The sequence below is a fragment of the Phoxinus phoxinus genome, assembly GCF_949152265.1.
Source record: "Phoxinus phoxinus genome assembly, chromosome: 12".
In the NCBI taxonomy this organism is placed as follows: Eukaryota; Metazoa; Chordata; class Actinopteri; order Cypriniformes; family Leuciscidae; genus Phoxinus; species Phoxinus phoxinus.
Window position 1 is genome coordinate 18,656,063 of NC_136887.1, and position 26,047 is coordinate 18,682,109.

The 26,047-nt window shown below is 40.0% G+C and overlaps 1 protein-coding gene across 1 annotated transcript in view; it reads right to left on the minus strand.

Moving 5' to 3' along the window:
• Nucleotides 1–251: 251 nt before the first annotated feature.
• gpc4 (glypican 4) overlaps nt 252–26,047 on the minus strand; it is a 39,508-nt gene continuing 13,712 nt past the window's right edge. The window contains exons 2-9 of the mRNA XM_079631496.1: nt 14,673–14,831; nt 7,471–7,868; nt 6,187–6,352; nt 5,440–5,570; nt 4,198–4,344; nt 3,952–4,076; nt 3,118–3,290; nt 252–2,972 (exon numbers count right to left, since the gene is read on the minus strand). Of these exons, the coding sequence (XP_079487622.1) occupies nt 2,752–2,972; nt 3,118–3,290; nt 3,952–4,076; nt 4,198–4,344; nt 5,440–5,570; nt 6,187–6,352; nt 7,471–7,868; nt 14,673–14,831 (1,520 nt within the window). The 3' untranslated portion in view covers nt 252–2,751. The remainder of the gene's footprint in view (nt 2,973–3,117; nt 3,291–3,951; nt 4,077–4,197; nt 4,345–5,439; nt 5,571–6,186; nt 6,353–7,470; nt 7,869–14,672; nt 14,832–26,047) is intronic.

Sequence of the window (26,047 nt, forward strand, 5' to 3'; positions counted from 1 at the left end):
CAGAAAGGGATATTAATAGCCTTATATTCATATCTAGCCGTCTTCATCTTGTCTTAACAGTTTAATGTAATAACACACAGGAAGACTAAAGGGCGATTTAACACTTCAGCTTAATTGATGGTTTTGATTAATCAATGTTCATGATTGTTTTAAGTCATCCTTTGTTTTCATTAATGGGTCCCTCAAAGATTTTCAAAGCAATCATGCAATTCAGTAGTGCCAATACTGAGCAGAAACGACACAACACATTTAAATATCTGCAGTCTTTATTTCAACAAGACTAAGAAATGTTTAATATAACTTTTCTCTTACATTTTTAGCATCTATCTCTTTGTTTTGCCCATATTAAGCACATACTCTGAATGGGTAAAATCTGATGAACATCTCTCAGAGACCACTAAAACGACTGCTCATTATTTACAATTTTCTTTTTCCTTTTCTTTCTTCAGTCTCTCTCACTCCTCATCACCGATGACTCCATTGATATACAGGGCCGCAAGCCCCGCAATCTGTCCACCTGAAGTTCAGCATTCAAACTAAAGATGACATTGCAGAGGTTCATTCAAGAGTCCATGTCATCTTCACACTGACTCGGAGTAGCTCGACATACTAAGCACTTCCTTTCCTGTTCTTTACATCAGAGCCATCTTAACATGTGACAGTGGGAAGCTTTAGGTCATAAGGAAGGATTGAAAGCACATATTGCTTCCTATTCGTGGCAGCACATCAGCCTAGAAAAAAAAAAATACATATCCAATCTGAGGTGCGTCGCATTACTGCTGTGGAGATATTGACTCGTTTCAGGCTCCTGAAACCCTGACAAGATTCTGTTCATGTCCGAGGACTGGCCATTCATCCATACATACTGAATGAATCTCCAAATGAATGAATAAAAACAAACGTAAAAGTTGAAAAGCAAATATGCATGCTGCAGATATGATTAAAAGCATCATTTAAAACTCTCTTGCTGTGAGGTATCTGAATGCCAATTAAAAGTGCATGTGACATCAGGAATGATCAAGGACCGATGGCCAGCCCTGTCCTTGCATCAGCTTGTACAATTTTCACAATCCCCGTACATAGAACTATGACAAAACAAATGCTTACGGTAGCTCGGTTTACAAAAATCTAAATATCATGTTTTATGAAATTTGAAGCCAATATAAAACCATCAAAGTGTGAAATCATTAGAATGCATTCATCTACAGACATAAATATATTGAATACTGAAATTAAGATACCTAGAAAAGCGATGCTTGCGAATGCCTTTCAAAGAGACACGTGGTTAAATAACTTACTGTACAAGAGCGAGGGGAGATCGTTTTTTTCTGAGGTGAAAACCTTTCTTTTAAACCAACAAACAAGCACTTGGCAGACAGCTGAATGGGAACTCGCCAAAAAACAAAACAAAAAAAACCTGTCAACTGGTGTTGGATCGTACCACACACGCACACACACAGTCTATTGCTCTATATGAGGAATGGTTTTAAAATACCGTACCGACTTCTATGGATATAAATCGGGAATGGGAAAAAGCTGGACATTTTTTGTGTTACAAACAGAAAAGAACCAAGAGAGGCCACCCAACCTCTCAAATCAGCACCGGCTGTCTGTGTAGTGAAATCTGCAGTACCTATATTATAGTTTTATACCTTACAATAGACTTCTAGCCAGATAAACACCTCCACATAAAGTCCTGTGTAAAATTCATCCACAGCTCAGTCTTAAGCCATCTTCAGCATACACCCGTCTCCAGCTGGTCCTGCTGGAAGTTCAGAACTAAACATCCAGTAAAAAACGATTTTACTCAGGCCACAAAGTCTGCATCATGCAGGAAACACATCTGCATGATCATCGTTGATGGAACCATCAAGGCCTATTCATCAATGAATCAACTTTCACACGGACCTTACCTAACCAAAGCTCCTTCATCACACACTATTAGGTTATTACTGAAGACTACATTCTCAAGTTATATATTATACCACTGAAAGTATTTGGGAAGATGAGATGGGGGATGTGAAAGTTGTTTGGAAACAAATACAGAAAAGTTGTTTTTTAGAATAACTGCTTCGTGTCTGGGATCCTGTGGTGTTGATTTCATTCATAAGGCAGCATTGTATATATTATAAATAAGCCCTAATAAAGGGCTTGTTTATAAACTATTTAAGGCATCATTAAGTATTTATCAACCTCAATAACATTCAGGGAACATACATGATCTGCATCTAACCGAAGCCTCCATGCACATCGACACACACACGCTAAAAATGGATTAAAAGTCAGTCTAATGAGTACTTCATACAGATTTGCTTAAATCATACATGTGTTATATGGGTTGATTAATTGTTTAGCTTTAGAGAAAGCACTTGGATGATATATACAGCCAATCGTACACACCATCCCACCCAAGCACACACTCAGTCTGACCTACTTTCAAACAAACACTGGCACTTATTAAAACCATAACCGGGTTGACAATTCTGGACTCTACAGACATGGAGGAATAAAACCCAGCTGACGTGAAATGCTGAGTGGAAACGTATGAAGTCCGTTCTTATAAACACACACACACACACACACAAAAATACACTGAAGGGAAGTTATTTGAATATTAATAACTTGAGTGTCTTCCCCCGATGGCAGGCAGACGGAGATCCTGAAAGCAGTGTCTTTAATGTCCTATGGCAGTTTGCTGCTCTCTTGTTCAAATTCGTACAAACACACATCCTCTTCCTCTCTCAGCCGGTCTTATCTCGTGTGAAGGGTGAGTAGGGCGAGAAGGAGCGCTGCCACTGCCAGTGCCAGACTGCAGGGTGCCAACCGTGTACCACTAGATGGCTGGTTTCCAGCCTGAGTCTTGATGACGCGAGTTTTAACGGGCACTGTGGTGGTGGAGAAGTAGAGGTCATCACAATTGGGCTGTTCGCAGCCACTTCCGCTTTCCTCTCCGCTGCCGTTATCCTCATCCCCTGAAGAGCCAGGAAAGACAGATAAACGTTAAAAACAGGGCTTGTATGATGGCATCCTGCATCATATCTTTATACTGAATTTCTAATCAATTTAACCGCAGTTGTTGTTGCTCAAATGAAGTGTGCAGAAGCAGATGTCTCGTACCATTGGCAATTGAGATGTCAGTGCCAGTGTAAGCAGCTTTAAGCCAGCTGGTCATTTCCTTCAGCACTGCTATTTGCTGCCGAATCACCATGTCTGGTTTGGTGATGTCAACTTCCACATCAGGATTAGACACCTGATTGGCTAAGCCGTTGCCCATGACGACAGATTCGTACCTGCACATGAGGAAAAGGAGGAACAGTTGAGTGGGCTGTCAAATGTTGCAGTGTTGTTCAATGACCATTAAGAGTGTCTTTACACTGTAAAAAGTGTTCAATTGACTTAAAATTATTATTATAAGAAATGTTTCAATTGAATTAGTAAAGAAAAAAAAAAAAGTATAATAAGCAAAGATTAAAAATGAACAGGTCACATTGAAATGGTTTCCTCTTGTTCACTTTCTCTTAGGCCAATGCAATTTACGTGAAGCCTCACCGGGATTGAGAATTTGACTTGAATTAGGAGTGGCCAACAACCTCCTTCCCTCAGTAAGAGCATTGAAGATGGGTCGTGGCAGGGTCTTCCAGCATTGCAAACAAAGGTTTCTGTACCAAATATTAAGTTCTGCTTTTCCGTTGTATCAAATACTTATGTCATGCAATAAAATGCAAATTAATTACTTAAAAATCATACAATGTGATTTTCTGGATTTTTGTTTTAGATTCAGTTTCTCACAGTTGAAGTGTGCCTATGCTAAAAATTACAGACTTCTACATGCTTTGCAAGTAGGAAAACCTGCAAAATTGGCAGAGCCTCAAATACTTGTTCTCCGCACTGTAGATTTTTCAGGGCAAAAGTACAGACAAATCCAAGATCCAGACAAAATAATTGACCCACCTGCTTTTGGCTGTACCATTCCAGCATTCATCACCGGTGAAAATCCGGTCTCCAACACACACCGTGTCCGGCAGGGTGGACCAGAACTTCTTGGCGTGCTTCAGTTTCTTCTTGACATCAGTCAACTAGGAAACAAACCGTTTGTTACAAATGTTCCATTCTGATCTGGTAGAATCAATCAACATGTTTTTAAAGAAAGTGTCTGGAAGGGATATGTGTGGTAATAAGGGAAACTCTTATCCTCACCAGTCGGTCCAGGCTGGTGCCAGCGGCAGTGGTGGGTCTGGCCTCGGGGCTGTAGGGTCGGAAACGGCCAGGGAAGCCCGAGTCTTTAGAAGAGCGTCGAGTGCGGAAAGCCGTGTTGGGTTTGGGCTGCCCACAACCCTGAAACACCTGAAACAGACAAATACATATATATAGAGATGTCCAAAGACAAGAATGGGTATTGTTCAAAATTAATTTATAACTTTGATGAAAGGTTTTGATCTACTTCAAATCTTGACTACTGTATGTATACGTATGTATGTATGTATGTATTAGAGACTATTTGGCATTTTAAAAATATCGGCAGATACTTTTTTTTTTTTTTAAATTGGCCTGTGTTTTAAGTAGGACTTTTATTTTGACGGAGATCCGGACGTTTATTTTCTCTGTCTTCAGTAGTTTATGATCTCTGTCAGTCATATGATCTAATACTTTGTTTGACAGAACTGGTAAACAAAGAAAGTAAATGGTATGCAAAAAGTAAAGCGTTTGCTTTTATAGTATTTGTAACAGAAAAGGCAAACAATCAGGCTAAAATACTTTCTCATTTACAGTCAACATTCAGCAAATGCGCATCTACATCATTTAAACAAATCTCTGAATATCTAATAAACATTTAATTTCACAAACCTTGCAGATTTAATCGAATGCAGCTGTGATGTCTTGTGAAGTGTGCATTTGTAGCCTGTAAACGTGTTACTGCGAGTGACGGTCGGTCCGTGCAAAGTGAGTGAATGCGAACAGAAGATCAGCTTCACAGGAGACGCGATCGAAAAACTTTAAATCCTTCGTTTTAAAATACGCTGTGCTATATCCAGTTGCCCACTGTGTCATATTCATATTGTTTTCACTCTGTGCTGTATGTAAAATTAGAATTACCTTGTCTTTATTTTATAAAAATATGTTTACCAGTGCGCACAAAATGACCAGATTACAGAGTGCCCTGTTACAGTGTTTACTTCCTTTTTATTCACAAATTCATGTTTTTAAACAATTACTCTATTTGTGAAAAATACTGTGATTGCAGATTCAGGAAGTTGCCATCTAAAGTATAAGCATGTTAATTTTAAAGATTTGTTTTCTAATTTATTAAATATTGATTAAATTAAATATAAAGTATATATATATATATTCAAAAACCAATATCGGTCGGCATGTATGTATGTATGTATGTATATATATATTTAAGCATTTGTCATTTTGAAAAGAAATTGAAAACCACACCTTCTGTGAGACCTGTATGCTGTTCTCCTGCATGTTCATGATGGCGTCGGAAATCTTGACGTCTATGGGGTCCATGACAGACTCAAAGTTAAAAGGTCCCTCTAGCCTCTCAGCGAGACCCAACATGGAATCTAAAATGGAAAATAAATGCATTAATGAGAGGAACACCCAGAAAACAATCTATTTCAATACAACATTTTCAAAAACCAATGCACAATGCACAATTACGCTGCAAGTTATTTCCACCACCAGAGGGCAGCATACAGTCATCAGTCCAGGCTAAGCTCATGAACAGCTTGTAAAACAGACAGAGACCTGAAAAAGGTGCCCCAATTAAGGTTCCCCCAAAAGCTGACAGGCAAAGTGAGCAAAGCCAGTCCCAGAGTCCCGCAAGCCAGAAACAGTTTGCGAGAGCGCATGAGAATGGGACCTGGGACCACACGGCCTTCAGAGCCACAAGAGGCCCAAAACACTTCATGAAACACATGCAAGGATAAAAACAGAGCTGCTCCCCAGCTTTCACTCCTAATTCAAGTCAATTTCTCAATCCTGGTTTCAAGCTGAGGCTTCACGTAAATTGCATTGGCCTAAGAGCAAGTGAACAAGAGGAAACCATTTCAATGTGACCTGTTCATTTTTAATCTTTGCTTATTATACTCCTGTGCTTAGTTTGGAAAACTGGTTCCATTACATCTAGTAATGGTTCAGTAATCAATCAATTACTTGAGTCATTTAAAACTCTCTTACCCAGGAAGTTATTCCACTCTGTGTCCAGATCGGCCTGATTGGCCAGGCAGCCTCGCATGACGTTGAGACAGTAGTTCTTGCAGGGCTTCAGTGCCACCTGGCCGGTACAGTACGGGCAGTATAACATCTTCATAGCTGCACGCACGCAGTTCGGAGAGGCGCTTACCTGAGAAAGAGGACGAACAAGAAGATTGTTATGGAGCAGAGTCAGCAAAACGGAAAAGGTTAATGGGTCTGTAACCTCATTCATATGCCTGATGTTGCTGATAAAACACTGAACAGAGAGCATTAGTGACCCCGCCACCTTTTATAAGGTCACTGATGAACTTGTGTTTGCTCAATTTGTCATTGGAGGTTCAATTGCTTCTGCTAGCTCACTACACACACAGAGAAGCCTTGGCCTCTGATCTTTTAATGCTGGGAGATAAGCCCCGGTGGGTCCATCCAGGTGTCCACCTTCACATGCTGATAAACCCTACAGAAAACCTGTACTTTCGAACTCTGTTGTCCCTGAGCTTTGACTCGCTTAATAAAAACAAGTCAATGCTAGGGCTGGATATTAATTAAGATTTAGTTTCAATTTAAATCTTTACAAACTCTTTGATTTGATTCTGATACAGTTTGGTTTTATTCTAATTCACTGGGTTGTGTCAGTTTTGCATACATAATTTTTCCTAAATAAATGAAAAAAACTATTTTCTAATGCTGTAACTTAAACAGGCCAGTGTTTAAGACAGATTCAAACTGATTTAAATTGATCTTTTTGAAATTTCCTTAATTATTTTTCTCTTAATTATTATCATCATTAACTAATACTAAAAGTAAAATAAAAATCATTAAAAACATTTGTTAATTAAAAATAAATCTGAAATAAAATCATTAGATGATGAAATGGATTTATTAGATAATTATTAGACGAAAAAACCTTTGGAAAATGTTTTCAGTTTGATTTTAGTTTTCAGTTTAACATTTTCCTTTAGTTTAAGTTGTAGTACTAGAATTACTAACTGGAAATAAATAAATAAATAAATTTAAATTAAAACTAACTCATTGCTCTGCATGTTTTCATTTCTTCATGAATTAAACCAACTGGTCATGTTGTGTGTTTTTAATTCACTACAAGAACTGCACATAAGAGTCCCTTGTTTATAAATCAGACAACAAACTCTGATGAAATATCACTACTTTTGCTGTGGTGCCAAAGATTTATTAACAGCAGCAAAGATTCATTAGCGGGGGCAACTCCAAAAAACAAACAAACGCATGCTTCTCAGAAGTTCTCACCGTGGAGACTTTTCCCACCACCTCGGGCATGAGCGCCAGGCCGCGGGTGAACGTGCGGACGGCGATGAAGGAACGGGTCAACTGCAGGCGGAGCTTGCGTGGAACATCACCGAAGGGTTTGAGCTGCTCCATGTGTCTGCTGACGCACTCCATGTACGAGTCGCTGAACTCATACTGCACATTGACCAGTCGGAACATGCGCTCCAGAAGCCCCGCCCAGAACTCCGCGAGCATGTCGTCCAGGTTGACCGCGCTGCTCCCGTGGCTGTAGTAGCGGCGTAGATCACGGAAGAATTGCTCGAAGAGCTCTGCGTTCTTCACGTACATCAAGCCGTAGGTCCGCACGAACATGTCGTTGAGAGATTTCTCTGCATTGTTCAACAGCTCTTTGAAGAACTCTGAGGAAAAAAAGAACAATATCAAGAGAGTGGGTTAGTTTAAAATGCGGCAAACTTTAAGTTTGTGCAAGTGTATCCCTTATAATGTGATGCTGCGGTGAATGTTCTGATGAGATTTGTGTGAGAAGAAAATTAGATGCATTCCCAAAAACCTTGTCATAATGATAAAATATGTAATAATGAAATAAAAGGCCATTTAAGTGTACTTTAATTTTACTATACACGCTTGCCAATACATTTGGCAGTACACAGTATTAGTGATGTACTTAAATGAAAGATCTATTAGGCCTAATTTTATTTCATTTAAACTTAATTTTCATGTAATTGTAAACAACAACAATCTGAAAGCATTACACTCAATAATAGAATATTCAAGAATATTCCTATAAAAAACATTTTTTAGTTATCTTTTTTAAAAGCACACTAAAGTGTACTTAATCACAGGAGTTACTGACCATCATGTTGTTCCAAACTCATATGCTGTTATTTTGTTCCAAGAATTTGTTTTCTTTTTTCAAGAATCAGCACATCAGTCTTTTTTTTAAATCACCAGACTGTCAAACTCCAAATAGGACAAATAAAAGCACTAAAAATGCACTAAAAAGTAGGCCTTTTTTTAGGCCTACTTTTTGAACTACATTCGAAGTCTTCTGAAGCCATTTGATCGCTTTGATCGGAACAGATTGACAGTCATTTTTCACAGTTAATCTCCACTGCAACTTAAATAAAACATGGTGCACGTTTGATTTTGATCATCATGATTTTTGATTAGGAGATGCTCAAAAAACAATAACGATTGATGAAGTCCAACCTGTCAGTTGCACTGTAAAAAGTGATCAGTTGCCTTAACTTAAAAAAAGTGAGGAAACCTGTTGCCATAAAATTAAGTAAACAAACTTTTTGCGTAATTGAAAGAATTAAGTTGTGTGGAATTAATAAGTTCACAATTCACATACCTTAATTTTTTTTCCAATTATGCATTTGGTTTATTACTTAAAGTGAGGAAACCCATTGCCTTAACATTATTAAGTTAACACATCACTTTTTACAGTGTAATTACATGTTAATGTATTGTATGTGTTCAGAAGACTTGGAATACAGGCAATGTCCTCCAGACTACATTTACAGTGCTTTCATGGTGCTTTTTTTGGGCCTTTTTTAAACTTTTAAACTTGACAGATGTCAAAAGACATCTCAATAAAGATTCATTAAGAACTCCATTTGGAACAACATGGCAGGGAGTAAATGACGGCAATTTTTATTTTTGAGAGACCTACTGCTTTGACATTCATTAGTTGTACATTAAGAAACTTTTTAAAAAATGAGTATTTTTGGCAAGCCCTCATCTTTAAAGTATTCTAGCATAAGAAATAGGATCCAAAATAAGAAATTAGATCTCTTCATCTAAACTTTAAAAGAATGTGCACTTACTGGCACCTTAACATGAATATAACGGGTATAATTTTGAGCGCAGACGTAACATGAAGCAGAAAGACTTCACTTTAGAAAAAGCACACAGACTGTCAACTTCAACACGTATAAAATGAATTGTTATTAACTTTGGAACTTCAGCTAGCAATACGTCCATGACTTTGTCGTTACAATGACACTCGAGAGACAGCGATTTAGTGCTCCGCAGAGCCCTCGGCCTAACTCACTCTCACTGACTGGAAAACCTACCAGAACTGCCAGGGAGGCCAGAAAAGTGTACGCTTATTATCTAAACAGATTAATGCATATTCCATTTGACCCAATGCAAGGTTTTCACTCGCTACGTTCCAGGAAAATAACTTTTGTGTTTAAGGAGAAAGAGCTGAGAGCGCAGAAAGGATGAAGGGCAGCTCGTGGTTCCAATAGGTAACGTCTCGCCCATCAAGCCGGCTGAGGCTGACCGCTATCAATGGCATTTTCCTGTTGTCACATTCCATTCGCTTTTCTTTCTCTCCGCACCGCTCCCGCTCCTTCCTTCAGAAGGCTTTTCAATAGGATTACTGAATAATGCCGACCCCCCCTCCCCGAAAACGGACCTGTACCCCCCTGAAACCCCTCACTCTCACTGACTCTCTCCTGCTTTCAGTTCATCAGTGGCTTCTGAAGGCTCTCTTCATTGGAGACAGGGAACAATGCCCTACTTCATCCTGTGGAATGTCAGGCCCCCGCTTCCCTCCCAGCCTCCCCAAATAATCCAGCCCCTCTCCCATGAAACTCTCTCTCCCGGCCCGGCAAACCCTACTTTCTTAATCTGAACAAAATGAGAATTCCAAAGAAATGCTTCACCTCTCTTCCCGCGCTCGCACACGCTCGCCCCGCAAAGCGCGCCATTTGTTTTTTTTTGCCTTTGTATCACCTTTCTCCTCTCGCTAAAAGCCTGCCGGCCCACAACACAGATGCCCAGTGCATAATGAGCGAGACTTTGAAGTGTTAAGTGGCCATGAATCTGAGAGCGTCGTATGGTGTTCTCGTAAAACCGTCTTTCACAACCCATGGGCTTCATCGACATAAACAAGACACCTCGGGTTTATAAACAAACAAAACGTACTGTGCTGCTGTCAATTCCACTTCGAGCTAACACAAAGTCAGCTGAATGATAAGAGGTGTGTGTTCATGTGAGAGACGGACAGGGGAATGCGGGTGTATTCAAGGGCTTTTCTAAATGCCCCCATCCTGCTGTGTAACCACGGATACCGGAAACACCGCAGCCCTCGCATTTAGCTCCCCTCCCACGCGTGGCCCTCGGCCCCTGGCCCCACACAGGGAGAGAGATAGAAGGCACCCAGCTCCACGCTCCATTGACAGAGATTAAACCTTAAGGGCCACCGCACCCGCCTTCCTCCAGATCCAAAGGAATGCCAGAGCTGTCACAAGTTTAAAGTCGGGGGGGGCGAGGAGGGAAAGGGACGAGAAAGAGGTGAGGATGAGGAGAATATTTTCCAGGTCTGCATGTCATTGTGCCATTGCCAAAGAATTTTTTTTTTACATGAACCACTTGTCAAAAAACCACTTCAAGGAAACACACGTTAAGTCACGTCAAGTGGAATGAATTTCTGTAGTTCTTGGATGATTTTCGTGCATATGCATCAAAGCACAACTAGAGACAGTAATTATACACCAACTAAATGCAAGAAACGTAAGTGATTGCTAAACCGCATGTGGGTCAATGGTATGATGCCAATTTTTTTAAATTAGAATCTCAAAAACAGATTAAAATACAATTCATGCAATGATCACAGGAAAAATTACAGTGAAGCGGTTTTGTTAAAATATTAGTATTCCAAACATTTTTGTCAGCTAAAGTCATGTGGTGTAACTTGCAAAAAAAAAAAAAAAGGAAATATCATCAGACTTTTTCAAGGTTAGCAGGTCTCAAAAAAGCAGATAATTTGACCTTTTTATGAGAAGGCAAGGTTAGTTTCGGTTGTAAAATGTAAAGAAAAAAAAAGGTCACGTGTTAAGTGATATATAGATGTTATCACTTTTTTAACACTAACGTGTTTCATTACATGACTACTTTCATACCTAAAGCATACCTTAATCTAAAAACTATATGAGCTAACATAAATAGAAAACAACATTTAAAAAATATATACATTTAAAAGATATTTTCTTTATCGTGGACACTCTTATACACTCTTGTCACTGACCCATTAACAGTTGTTTATAAAGCAAAGTAAGTCACTCAACATCCACCTTCCCCCACGCCTCTTCCTCTGTACATCCTTCCCAGCATAACTCCTGAGATTTTGGGACCCAGTGTTGCAAGCGTTACAGTTGGAGGGGCGTTACTCGGGCGTCCTACTTCGTCATTAAAAGAGACTTTATGATACATGGGAGTCTGCCAACAAGCGGGCTGTGGACCTCCCTTCTGATTTTTCCATTCAAAAGACCTTTCTGCATTGGTGTAGAAATGTGAGTGAAAGGTTACAGGAGGGTGCTTGGTGGGAGAACTACAGAACCATGTTACACTATCTATGAGGAGGAATGGAAAAGGGGTGTTTAGACTCACACTTCAACAAATGCCTCAAAAAGGTCCCAGAACTTGAGTGCTCAAACATGTTCCTCAGACATCCAGAGGAGGGAAAATTCCAGACTTATTCACTGTCCCACCCTCCACACTAGCTTACTCCTCTACTCATCCCCCTTTGATAACTCTTCTTTATCCCAGGCAGTAATTGTTCCCCATTTGTGCCAATTAGTTGCTCAGCTTCTTTCTTTCCCAGTGGGATTTCAAACCCCCCTGCAGAGGTGTAGAGGATGAGAATTTGGTAGGGGGTTAATCCTGAATCTTGCAGTGGAGTTGCAGCTCCGCCAGACAGGGTCACCAAGACCCAGACCGGACGCACTGGGAGGAACAAACACACCAAGCTCTAGAGGGAGAACTATTTCTGGTAGGGGACTTAATTGCCCGTGACTCCATCCTCGAGGCTTCCCGTGGTTACCCCCCTCCAACCCACCCAAACTCACTTAAGCTTAAATTCATTTCATCTTAATGACATCTAACCACTGTGTTGATAGCGAACATGTTCTACAGTATTTCCTGCTGTTGTGTGTAATCATTTAGTCTTCATTATCATTTCCAACTACTATAAATACATTCACCTCTGCATCCTGTAGGCCTGTCCAGCACAGAGGAACCGTCTGTTTGTGCGTAAACAAAAGCAAAATGAAAATCTTCCGTGGCGAAAACCTCTTACAAACTCTCAAAGAGACTCAAGCGTCTCATTTACACCTTAGACATTTCCATAGTGAAGAAAATACTTATGCTTCAATGAAAGAACACATTGAGAGTGTCTTTGTTTGCAAGCATAAAAGCTACTGGTATTTTAAGGCCGTTTAGCTCATTAAGTCACATGCCAGGGTCTAGTGCACATTTAACGCAGACTGGCGATTCAGAGCGTATTCCCACGGTAAAAGTTCAAAAGACCTGAGAACCTGGAGATGGAGGAGAAATGAAAGGCATAACAGACTTATGGCAGAGAAAAAAAAGGGGGAGAACGGGGACAAAAGGCAGCAGAGAAAAAGAGCAGAGGAGGCGGGCGGGATCTGGCCACCGCCGCATTCCGACACGTCACATTCCTGCTCACATCTGGCTGCAATACACACGATCCCTGTTACCATTCACTCCCTGAAGTCTCACTTTCTTTTTACATTCACACAAACAGCCAATCTTGAGAGCCGACCAGGTCACCTTTCACTTCCATCAATGTTCCCTGCAACCATCACCTCCGATTCGGTTCCCTTCCTCCGCAAGAGGGATGTTAAAAGATGTTACTTCACTACCAAGATGCTATAATGAATGTAAATATTAATAAATGCCCAATGAACCAGTCTAATATGCCTAATAATCTAATAGTCTATTATTATTATTAATATTAAACATTATTAAAAAGAAAAAGACCGCATTTTAAATACAAGTAAAAAGCTGTTTCTTTTTTGTTAAGATCGTTTAATTAAAATCAATTAATTTTTATTAATTAATAATGATAGAACTACAATAATTATTATTTTATTGTATTGATTAAACATTATTAACAATGTCACTTTTAAAAACACTTTTTCAAATAGAATAAGTGTGTTTAATAGCATATTTGTATTTGCTTGTGGTGCTGGAATTAATCGAGAATTATGAAGTTTCATTGCTATTGCTATTGACTATTGAAATTTGATTATTGTGACAACACTAGTGTATATACAAACACTCACATTATCATCAGATGTTGTTACATATCCTTCAATAGTATGCTTCAAACAACCATGAACATCATAACACACCCCAAGCTCTCGCAGAACTTGCCAGAAAACCGACTGTGTTGAGTCCATTAAAAACCGCTCGGCTGCTCTGCCAGAGTAACAGAGCTTTGGTAAAGCTGGATGGCCACATGTGAGTTAACATGGGTCTCATTTACAAATAGCTGTGGCTCAGAGCGGATGGGTGACGAATCATGTGTGACTGGAGGGAGATGTACCATCAGCACTTCATTTATCCATCCTTGACTGTCCAGTCATTGACCATCAATCCAAACACCATCTCACCATTTCATCTCAGAGGCTACATCCAGTTAAAGTCCTGGCTCATTTAATTCTCTTTCAGCAACCCAAAGGGATGTTTTTCCTTCAAATTTACCCTCGATGAACTCAAGCTGGGCTGATCCGGAAGCATGTGACCATGTTTGTCTCACTTTTCCCCATTTGACACACTTTTTATGACATTTCAGCATGAAGAGAAGGGAAGACATAAAACATGCATTATAAAGCAGGCGAGAGCGTGTGTGTGTGTGTGTGTGTGTGATAGCCGGCAGAGCATCTGCGGGGTTTTCCCCTCCTGAATGAGTCAGCAGTGTCGATGCATGTTCCCATGCACCCCTCTGCCCTGCACTAGGGAAACCTGATCCCTCTCTCTCAGCCTGATATTCACTACCACATGCATCGCAGAGAGGAAGCCAGGCCTCTGCATGTGTGTGTGGTCTGTCTGCAAGGCTGAGAGAGAATGTGTGTGTGTGTGTGTGTGTGTGTGTGTGTGTGTGTGTGTGTGTGTGTGTGTGTGTGTGTGTGTGTGTGTGTGTGTGTGTGTGTGTGTGTGTGTGTGTGTGTGTGTGTGTGTGTGTGTGTGTGTGTGGCAGATGACTGTGGGATGTTGAAGGACAGGTGGAGAGATGGACACAGACTGTGTGTCTGGCAGCCGGGGGTGTCTGTCAAACTAACTGTAGCAGTGTATGGAAGGGGATCAACAACTGATGAACCAACAATATTGCAGAACTCGTTTTAAATGACAAACAAAACATTCTGATTGGTTAGATTGGTACTGACGGTCAAAGTGACGGTGTCTCTGGGTGAAGCTGTTTTGTAGATTGGAGCTGAGCTGATGAACGGGGGCTTTCAGGTCCGTGCGGCTCTGCTGACTTAACTTCTCCTCCATCTCCAGAGTACAGCAGGAGAAACCTTGAGGACAAACCTTCAGATGGTCCCCTGAAATCAGACAGAGAGAGAAGGAATGTAAAGTTCTGCCGTTACAAAAAAGGCAACCAGAGGGACAAGAACATGAGCTGGAATGGTAAAAGAAATAAATAAAAAACAGTTTATTAAAGTGTATATAAGTGTTTTAAATACACTTAAATACAACAGTTTAACAAACTATTGTTTTTATGTTTACATTTATAATTAAATTATAAAGTATAAAATATAATTAAAATAATAATTATAACAATAATTATTATTATTGTTGCTATTGTTATTATTTAAATATTTAAATTAAATGTTTATTTTACTTTTTTATTCTTTGAGATCTGAATAACTGCTATGCTATGTAATTTTAAATAAAAAAATAGAGGCATTTTCAATAGTGGTCTCAGAACCTACTGTATAATGCAATATAATGCTTTAACAACATAAAAGCTGTTTTACAATGCCAATAAAAACTCTTGAACCTCAAATGTTAGAAGCAAGTCCTTTCATTTACCTTGGCAACCCGAAATCTGAAAACCTAATTTCTGATTCAAATCAAAAAAAGAACAGAACTGAAGGCAATGTGCATACAGTGTAAAGTGATCTGACAAGCCACAGGCATCCTAGATGAAAAGCAAAAACTGAATATTCAAGACCCTGCGGACACAAGTTTCAGTAGTTCTGAGGGAACCCGGGCTTTCTTCGTGATTCACCCCATCAGAAAACAAGTCTGCACTGCGGTCGACAAGTGAACGGAACAGATGGACAGCGAGCGGCTGGATTAAACAAGGCATCACATTAACATGGGGAGTGTGAGCAGGGCGGACTGCGAAGTCGCAGCTGCAATAATGTTTTGTTTTTCTTTCTTTTTTTAATGTGGTTGCTGGAATTCAAGAGAACACAAGGGTCCTTTCAGTGGACTGGACTCCGACCGGCGGTTTGGCTACCCCTGCTGCTGTTCAGCAGGACGGGCCACTCTGGATTGCATACTGCAGTGCACACCGATGAGAGACCCCTGCTCTCCATTCCTTAACATGCATATACATTAGTCTCCATGAATTTCATACGATTTTGAAGGCCATAATGTTTCTGTGAGGGATTAGAAAGACTTTGCCCAAAAAGTAGGGGAAAATAAACTAAATTTCTAAAAGAAGACCCCCCCCCACCCCCACCCCCACAAGTTATACTGATTGCTACACCTCTATGCTTGACAAACTTGCTGCACTGTGTCTGTAACAAGCGCAGTGCATTCTGTCATGTGCACAATATCTGTGCCACGACTCATATCGTAACATCTGCTGAACACATCGGCGTGGGTGAAAAGCGAGTAGCTGTTGAGAGCTTACAAATAATCACCATCTCGCAAAATATCCAAGAGGAATTGTCACTGACCACTGCCAGGGCTGGTTTTACACAGGCGGAGCAGGAAGAAGTGACACTGTATATGCAGTGGCACTTAATATGCATGGCAATGGCTTGCTTTTTAACATATAGGCCTATCTATGTTTATGATAAAACTGGTATTATTGACTGGGGTGTCATTACTGTACCTCCTTAGTCAATAAACCCTGCATTAAAGCGGATTTGAAAAAATATTAACCAAAGTTACGGTTTCACACATCTCAGGAGTCAGTCTATAAAGCTGAGAGAGCAGCACCTTCTTCACCCTGCCGCAGCCCCAGACCAGCTGTACCCCTCAACTCCACTGGGACCCCGTCCAAATCACTCACTCACTTTCACACACTTGGCATCAGGTACATACAAAACCTGTACATCATATCTCAGCCCAACAGACAGCTCTTTGTATATGGGGATTTGGACCTAACCTGAAAAAGCAAAGCAAATATTCTAGTAAAAACATAGAAAAGGGAACCAAATTTAAAGGTCTTGCAAATTACTGAACAGGAAAAACAATTCTGAACCTTTGACCATTTCAATACAGCCCATTAACTAGTCAAAACAAATCAACGAAGGGAAAAGGTTGATTTTAGTAAATATATTTTTTAAGCAACAGCGATTTCAGGTTTAATTCCATGTTTTACTTGCAATTTTATACATACTATAAAACATAACATTTCTGTAATTTCTGCAGCACCAAAAGACATATTGGCCCACTCAAACAAACAATTTAGAAAGTGCCACAGTATTTGCATGCTTTATTTAATAGGTTTATAATCAATACGTGTATCTTTTAAGATGCCAAAATGCTTGCAAAAGCTAACCTGGGCAGAAATCCATCACACGCATAAGGGAGGCTTCTGCGATTTCATGTTGCTTTAACGCAAGGCCAAACTTTTTGACAGAAATAAGATCCATTTCCATTCACATGTGATCCTTAGGAGTACACTACCTGACTATAAATCTGAAAAAGGGATTTGTTATTGCAGTCTCCAATAAGTCACTTCCTGTTGCTGTTCTGAAGGCCCAAGAACATTCTGTTTTGCTGACGGATAAGGGGATGGAAATTGCCCTGTGGACAAAACCCAGATTAGTCCTGACACCCCCCATTCCCCTCTCTCCTTCTTACTAGGCCACGATGGGCCCTCGGCCCCAGACAGACTTCAGCCTCCATAACCCCACGCTGCTAGCCAGCAGGCTTAACCACCAGGGTTAAAGGTTAACAGCCACTCCTCTGAGAGAGGCCATGCACTGTGACCCTGCTAGGGGTTTGACCAGCAGACCCACCACCCACACATATTACACGCACACACACACTCAATCACAGGCCGGACCCACTGAGTCAGAAGTCATAAATTCTCTGGGGGATTATTTCAGGCCGCCCGCCACTATAAATCGCTCTGGCCACCACATCAACATGCCATTGCCAAAAGAAACAGAGTAATGGGTTTCCCTTGTCTGCCTAATAAGACATATGCGGAAACTTCCACAAGCCAGCATGAGTGTCATCAACACCACCGCTTCTACGTACAACCATCATTTCAGGTGGATATGAGCCATGGAGAATCATCATTCAGCTTCTTATTTGAAAAATAAACATCTCTTCAAAAGCCATTTCATGGCTACACTTTTCCTCAATAGAACAGATTGAAAGTCATTCAATCTATTCTAGAGAAACCAAATAACATGAAATAACAAAAAACAAACTGTGTAAATGCAGCTATACACAATGTTAATGTTTGCCATTCAAAATATAACTGACAGCAATGATGCGTGTTTGAATATTTGCATGCTTAACTGCAATTGGTTTTCTTTCATGCATTTCTTTGCATACTGAATTGTCTTTGACAAATGGCCTTACAAAAGACACCATATTTAATTTCCATGAATTAAAACAAAGCTGAAGGATGAAAGTACACTATTTAATATTTAACTGACACAACAAAGGAAAATCCTGGTGGGAAAAAAAACCCTGGAAATTGTGTTGTGAAAATTATACGTGCCATAGGAACAGAAGTGGATCGATCCCTCACAGCTTTTTTTTTTTTTTTTTGCAAAAAAAAAGATGCCTACTCCAGTTATTTTAGTATTAGTAATATACCATACTAAGTTTTAGTGATTCTGTAGTGTCCTTTTGTCATTTTTTTATATAGCTTTCATTTATTGTAATTTTATTTGTAATAATTGTAGTACTTAAACTTTTTTTAAAAATGTTTTTCATCTAATCTAATATTTTATTGAATCAAATTTTATTAAATTACCAAATAAGATTGTATATATTTTTAGTTCAATATCAACACTGTCCTACCCTCACTAAGGTAAACTGTCAAGAAAGCAATGTCATGTTCACTCTCAGTGATAGGAGACATTCAAATGGATGTGACAACATGATTCACACACTACTGTGAGAGTTTACTACAAAGCAACACGGCCAACATCCCAACACCAGAGCCATCTTTACACTAACACAAGCTGCAATTACCACAGAAGGAGGGGAACTACTATTTTTCCCTGTTGTGAAATGGGGTTCGAGACGGCCTGACCCAACTAAATCACGTGTGTTGTTTTGGCTAGTTTTCAGGAGAGATAACCACAACTTGCAGAGAAAACATCAAACCTTGAGGGGAAATGCTCCAAATGAGTATTGCTTGAAATCTTTGTGGAATGAGCATTTAATGAGTACACTCCCCTCCCTTTGGCATAAGACTCTAGTGCATTGCTATTACCTTTGAGATGAGAGTGGTTCATTGAGATAAAAGGCGATAAAAGCGGAATATTTGATTTCTAAATCATAGCCTTCCTACAATATGGTTGTCTCCAAAATGTGCTTTGCATGTTCAGACATGTCCCTGCCAAAGCACTCTCCTGCCTTCACACCATCTGCATGAAGACAGATCTCAGCCCTCTTCTCTCTGTGTGGCCTGGGGCTATCTTTGGACTGTCCATCCTTCATTTGAAGACTCATGAATACAGGGTGGAGAAAGGAGAGCTCTCACAACGACTCCTGACAATCGCCCCCTTCTCTTAATTCTGTCTGATAGCCTGAATGGAGATGGGCCTTGATAACAACAAGACAACATCATGAACAACCTCTTAAAAAGTTCATTTTAATAGACAAAATGAGACGGTAAATTCAAACAGCCCATTACAATGTATTGTTTCAATACTCAGACTCAACAACTTGTTAGCATCAAACAATATTTTATAAGATATTTTTCATTTTAAAGTAAATATTGACGCCTATAGCTAAATATTTTAATTAAAAATGTAATCCTATCATTTAAATAAAATAAAAATCTTTGAAAAAGAAAAAAATTGGAATTAACTTTGTTGAAATTATGATTCCTTTGACAAAAAACAAAAATATAAAGCATAAACCAGATCATTATTATATCGCCCAGACTCAGTCACCTTTGGTACTAAATCTTTATTTGATTCAAGCCTAAAAGTCTAAATACTTTGGTTCACTCAACGAGTATGAGAGACCACAACTGGCGTCTTGTTCATAAGGAAACAGCTGGTGCTCTCTATTAATAGAGTTGTACAGAAGGTAAAGATACAACTCCTCAGGTTTTCATTGTGCGGTTCCCACCGCAATGGGAGCACATTCAAACTGGAAAACTGTAACAGGAACCCATTATTAGAGAGCAACTGCTCATATGGCGGTAATAAAGAGGGGAATTACTTTCTCTTTTTCTCCAAATCCAATCCAGCATCTCTCAAACACTGCCATGACAAGTTTACAACACTATTGCCAGCACAATGATGCCTTTCAGAGACTTGCAATAAATGTAGGACGGCTAAATGGAAATGACAGCAGAGCTGGCCGGTGCATACGATCACTAAACAAAATGGTGGATGATGTCAAGGGGGTCATTTAATGGCACTTGGAGTGAAGCACTGAGAAAAACAGGCCTTGGTAAGGAGGCACTTAACGCTTACATGTAGGCCATATTGTCCTGTAACGTCATCAGATTTAATGAGACAAGCTTTTACTTGCTCACTGTCAGTCTATATGACTACCTCTTTCCCTTCTTGACATATTCTACACTTTCGCAGTATTTTATTTTGTGCATTTTATGCACTTATGTTAGTCAGGGTTTCTTGTTTAAGGGCATCATAAAGTGTCATTTTAGTTTTTTAAATACCAATTACGCTTTCACTAACCCTTTAAATTACACATGAAGTTTTTGCTATTGTACCTTTAAAGCTGAAGTGTATAATTATTTTTGAATGTTAAAAACTCAAATGTAGCCAAATGCTTCAACTGAGTAAGCTATTCATGAGCCGATTCACTGGAAAAGATTCCCTCAAACACTGTGGCATGATTTAAAAAACATTGCTATGCTTGTTGGCGTTTTAAGAGCAAGCTAAGCCAATGTTGTGCATTTGGCGCAGGGCTATGTTTGCTGATCAATGAAAGACTGTTCAGGAAACTGGAAAATGGTAAATTCCAATGTGCAACTGACATCTGTTATGATTAGCGAACCAAGATAAATTGGAGCAAGGGCTCCTGTAACCCCTTACACATTAAATGTTTACTTCAAGTGCCCTCTGAGATTTTAAAGTTAATATTTCAAATATTTATTGACACAATCCAATGTTCACAGCTCTCTGATGTTGATGATAATAATGATAATTATTAGTAGTAGCAGCAGCATGTTTTAACTCATTATAAAAACAGAAACATCAATAACCAATAAAAATTTATATAATTATACCGTAATAATGGAATGGACTGAGTGACTCACTCTGGAACATGCAGTGCCTGAGTTACAGTTATTTAGTTAAATTTCAGCATTAGATTGAAATTCACACCAAGCTAGACTATAGCTGCATGTCCAATTTATTTTAAATTTACATTTGATATAATTTAGATTTTCATCAATTCACAAACTCCTTTCTGTTTCCTAATGAACCCCCATTTGGCAAACTCTGAACTGGAGCATTGGATAAACAATGCATTAATGCGAGCGGCCATATGTTAATACACTGATAGTTCTGACATCATAAACATGACCCACTTTTTCCACTTAGTTTCCATAAATGAGTTTGACGAACCTTAGAGTTTGCCAACATAAGAGATCAAACTTTCATTTCAAAAGAGCAAAAAGATCTATTTTCCAAAAACAGGCCAATGCGCTCATGCGTGTTCTGTTGATGCTGTTAACACGCTAACAGCCTTGATCACAGAGGTAAAGTGAAGGGGGCGATTCAAAAAGCTCTGAGACTGTGCTCAAGGACACATTCCTCAGGTCTAACACTATAAAAACATCAGCAAAAAAAACTCTTCACAGGTCTGTTGACCTACAATTAGAGTGATGTTTTTCCAATCCATCCCCCCTTTCCATTCCTGATATATCCTCCTCCTGCTCTACGGAGAGCAGCTACTTTTCCCTGATCCTCTGAGGCCACATTTACAGGTTACGCTACTGATCCTGAGCTGAGCATTTTCCATAGTAGGTTGTTTACTTGCTCCATCTGGTTGATCCGTCCGCAGAGGTCACGTATCACACCGTGTCTGGAATGAGCGCTGCTAATCCCTTTTGCCATTTAATCTGAAGATATGAGCGATATCCTCTGAGAGACATCTCTCTGCAGCCCTGTGGGGCAGGTGTCATATTAATGAGGAACTGAGTTAACAAGCAGGATATCCCACGCCAACTGGCCCAACTGACGCCCGTGCAGGGCAGGAAACCCACTTACAATACTGTATAGTCCAGCCAAGGGCTCATTCAGCAAACTGTGGCCCTTGTGCCCAGTAAAGCCAAAATAAAGGAAGAAACACAGTGTGATTAGACAAAACATGACAACTGCTAGATCACGGTTTGCCCAAAATTTTCCATTTAAATTCAGAATAGGACAACAGGTTTAGTCTAGAAAGATTTTTCTTCACCTTGAAATTGTTAATGGTTAATGATTTTACAGAGGTAATGGAGCAGACATTATTGTGGGAAAAAAATATTCAACAAATGGTTAATGTGTTGTGAAATGTAAAACATGTCCATGCATTTTTTAGGTTCACATTTATGCATGTTTAAATGCATATTTTTAAGTACTGTGGTTATTCACTTATCACCATTCTACATTCCTTTTAAACGGTCTTGCAGTGTGAAAAATATATTTTTTAAGTCAGCATGAAATAAAAATTCACTAATTCTAAATGACCGATCCATGGATTTTGAATTCCAGTAATGCATGCCAGACTCTTGTCATTCGTTTTTTTAAAACTTTTTTATAATTGTTTAATTCAGGCATGCTTATCCGACCAAAAGTATTTCATGTCAGCTACCCTTGTTTCAGTAACATCTTAGAGCAAGAGTTACAGTCAGCGCTACATACATCTGGTTGTACTCTGAACCCACATAAATCACAACCAAAAAAGATTTAGACCCACAGAAATGTTTAAATCCAATTCTTGCTGAGCTCTTTATTCAAATCATATAAAATAAGCACTCAAGGTTCGCTTTGAAATGGTTCAGATATTAGGAATTTCAGCTGAGGAGATTTAGAGTTGAAGAGACTTGGCAGTCTGCCACAAGGCCAAGAAAAGCATGTGTGCATGCAAAATGATGCTTCCTTAAATTAATCAGGGATTAAAATCTCTCACACAGCTGTCAAAACACCAAACCACCAACATTTTCTTTTCAGATGCCATGCAGGTAAATGAAGAGGGAAAAAATGTGCAAAAAACAAAGCAATATGTTTTTTTTTCTCAACCAAAATCTCCTACAAAATACTACCAAGCCGTAACACTCGACTCTTAATAACAGACTTATGAGTCTAGACGGTTGTGTGATCATTAACCAGGGTAAGAGCACAGCAGTTAAACCATCTCCTGCTCTTCTGTGGTGCACTGAGGCACAAAGCAACATGTAAAACACAGAACAGATGTAAAGTATGATGCTGGCCAGGGAGCCTTAATACCACGTAAATCCTCAAACTCGGAATCAGTGCGGTGAGACACACATATGTTAGATTGATGCCTGTGTGTGTGTGTACACACTTGAGCGATCACCCACAAGCTCTCATCCTTTTGTACCAGTCAATTTCTGATTGCTAAACCAGAGCAGGGCCTCTGGCCAATTAAAACTCCCCACTGGTAAGCATTCCAAAAGGCTGCCATCCATGAACATTTACCCAGAAGTCCTTGGGGAGATTCCACAACATCGCTCAGTCTCTCACTCCATGCCTGTCTCCCTCTCCCGCCCCAGTGTGCCGTCTCTGGCTTTGTCTCCGCTCACAAAGGCTCCCTGCCTACACCACTTCCCAGGTCAGCTCATTGTGAATCATTTAACTTGGACTGCTTCTTTCACAGACACATTAAAAGTCAGGACACTGCATGTTTGGAGTTTAACAGAGGAATCGACGAATCTCTGCTGTTCATTACTTTCATCAAAGCTTCTCAAACAAACTACATGGAAGTCAGTTAATGACAGAGCAGGGTCGGATCTCATGGGCGAAAGTTGACATGCACGGCATGGCGGCGAATATCAAGTAGTGCGAACATCAAATAGTATCACAATTATTGGCTTGAAAAACAAACAACATTTCACAAATTCACATTTATTTTTTAGCCAATACCAAAATGCACCTTTTGGTGCATTTTTGTTTATGAACAGGCAAATCAGTGTATACAAAAAGGTACATAGAGATTTAAAATGTTAGCCATCATATTGTTTACGCACCATAATTTAGTACTGGTAAAATGTTCATGTCTGAGGGAAATATCAGAGAACATAGTTGATTCATCCTTACAGAGCTGAGTAAGGGACGTGGTGAAGAAGTGGACACACAGCGGCTCCATGAAATGGAGCAAAGTTCAGTTGGAAGCAATTACACACCCCCAACCAATACCTCCAGCCAGAGATACAATAAAAGACAAATTACAATGAGCCGGCGTGTAAGCAGAGACACTGACAGCCTGGAATGCACCGTTTATTTACCCATGAGGAAAAAGAGGGCAAAAGGTACAAACCAGGAAGAGACGAGGAGGAGGAGGAGGAGGGGGTTGAGAAAGAGGAGAAAATAACATGAAAGCTGATGACACAGCTCACTCTGATGCTACAATGAAGGAATCCTCAGTCTCTCTCCAAAAATGAACATCTGTGCGCATGTTTGCATGAAGACACACACAGATGGATGACAGTGGAGAGGTTAGCAGGGGGTGAAAAGATCTAACGTGAGAAACTGCAGGCCTGGCTGAGCAGTGACAATGCATACATCACCTAAAATAATCAGTCAAACGGTAACAAACATCAACAACCCCACACCAAAGCTCTGCTGTAACGCAAAGTGACAAAGTTATGCTAAGAGGTAAACACATAATGATGCAAAATGATGCCTACTGCCCCTGCCAAACACATCTTTCCTTGTAATTCTTCATTACAAATTGGAATAAATGAAAGTGCTTCAGATTAGTTGGTATGTAACAAAAACGAAGCAATAGCGTGTTTTCACTGAAAGATGCGAATATATTCTGAATATACAACAAACCTACTTACTTTCAACATTCAAACCAAAAGTATGCCTTGAGCGCACGTTCATCATAACATATATATATTAAGGGTGTCATGATTTCGATTTTAAATTAAGTCACAATCTCGATCATCGAATTAAACAATGGAATCGTCGATGCTGCCACGCCCCCATGTCACGTTCGGTCGGCTTGTCAAGCGGAAAAAAACACGCGTGTTGAAATGCTGCGAGTCAACCTCCTCGGGGGTCCGCACACCCGACGAGATGCGCCGCGTCTATGACAACTCGAGGTATCGCACACACCAGACGAGAAGCGCCGCGTCTTTGACAACTCGAGGTATCGCACACACCAGACGAGAAGCGCCGCGTCTTTGACAACTCGAGGTATCGCACACACCAGACGAGAAACGCCGCGTCGCGTCTATGACAACTCGAGGTATCGCACACCCGACGCGCACAGGCTACTGTTCAATTAAATACGTTGCTTAGTCTGCAGTCTGAAGCACTTTATCTCAGAGAGTGTCCGTTAACTGAATGTAAGCTATCCTGAAAATCCGATAACATCAGCAATTTTCATTCAACCAGCTGATTTCTGTAAATGAATGTAAAACAAATTGCAGCACAGTGTGAAGTCATAGCGACGATTTTAGACAAATAAATGTATATAAAATGTATTAATTTAAAATAAATTTAATATAAAACTATGTGAATGGCGCTCTGTGGCTAACACAGTCTCACCCCAAAACGTCACATACTGACGGGTCTTGACCATACGGCAACATACGACGAAAAGGGTACCCTTTAACGTCCATGTGTGACGATTCGGGTATGGTTGGGTTTAGGTATGCGTTAGGGTACCGCTAGGAGGAGCTGCTGGTGCGCTTATGTCTGCGTCTCATATTGACGTTATAGGGGTTAGAGTGCGGATCGGGCCGACTTTTTCAGTCCGAGCCCGGCCCGCGTCCGACAGAGCAGTAACCGAACCCGACCCGAGCCCGACAGGCATAAAGATATTTATGTTCGAGCCCGACCCTAGCCCGACAGTTAAAATCCCATTTTTTCTCATACTAATGACAATTGTACGTTTGTTTGTGTGGAAAGCCCGCTTTTATTAAGCAACTGTAGGAAGGCAATCGGAAATGTCAACAGGACAAGCGCATCAGCGCGCGGAGCAACAAGCGCTCTTAACACCTGGCGCGCGCACATTATGCACGCGTTTCGTTGTCACGGCTACATAAACAAATGTCCGCACACAGGAAGACGGATGTTAATGGTAATATTTTACATGTATTTTAATCACAAAAACGAACGTTTGCATCAAGTGAAAGCATCAGGCACATCGGCTACCTACATAAGCTGTTTTA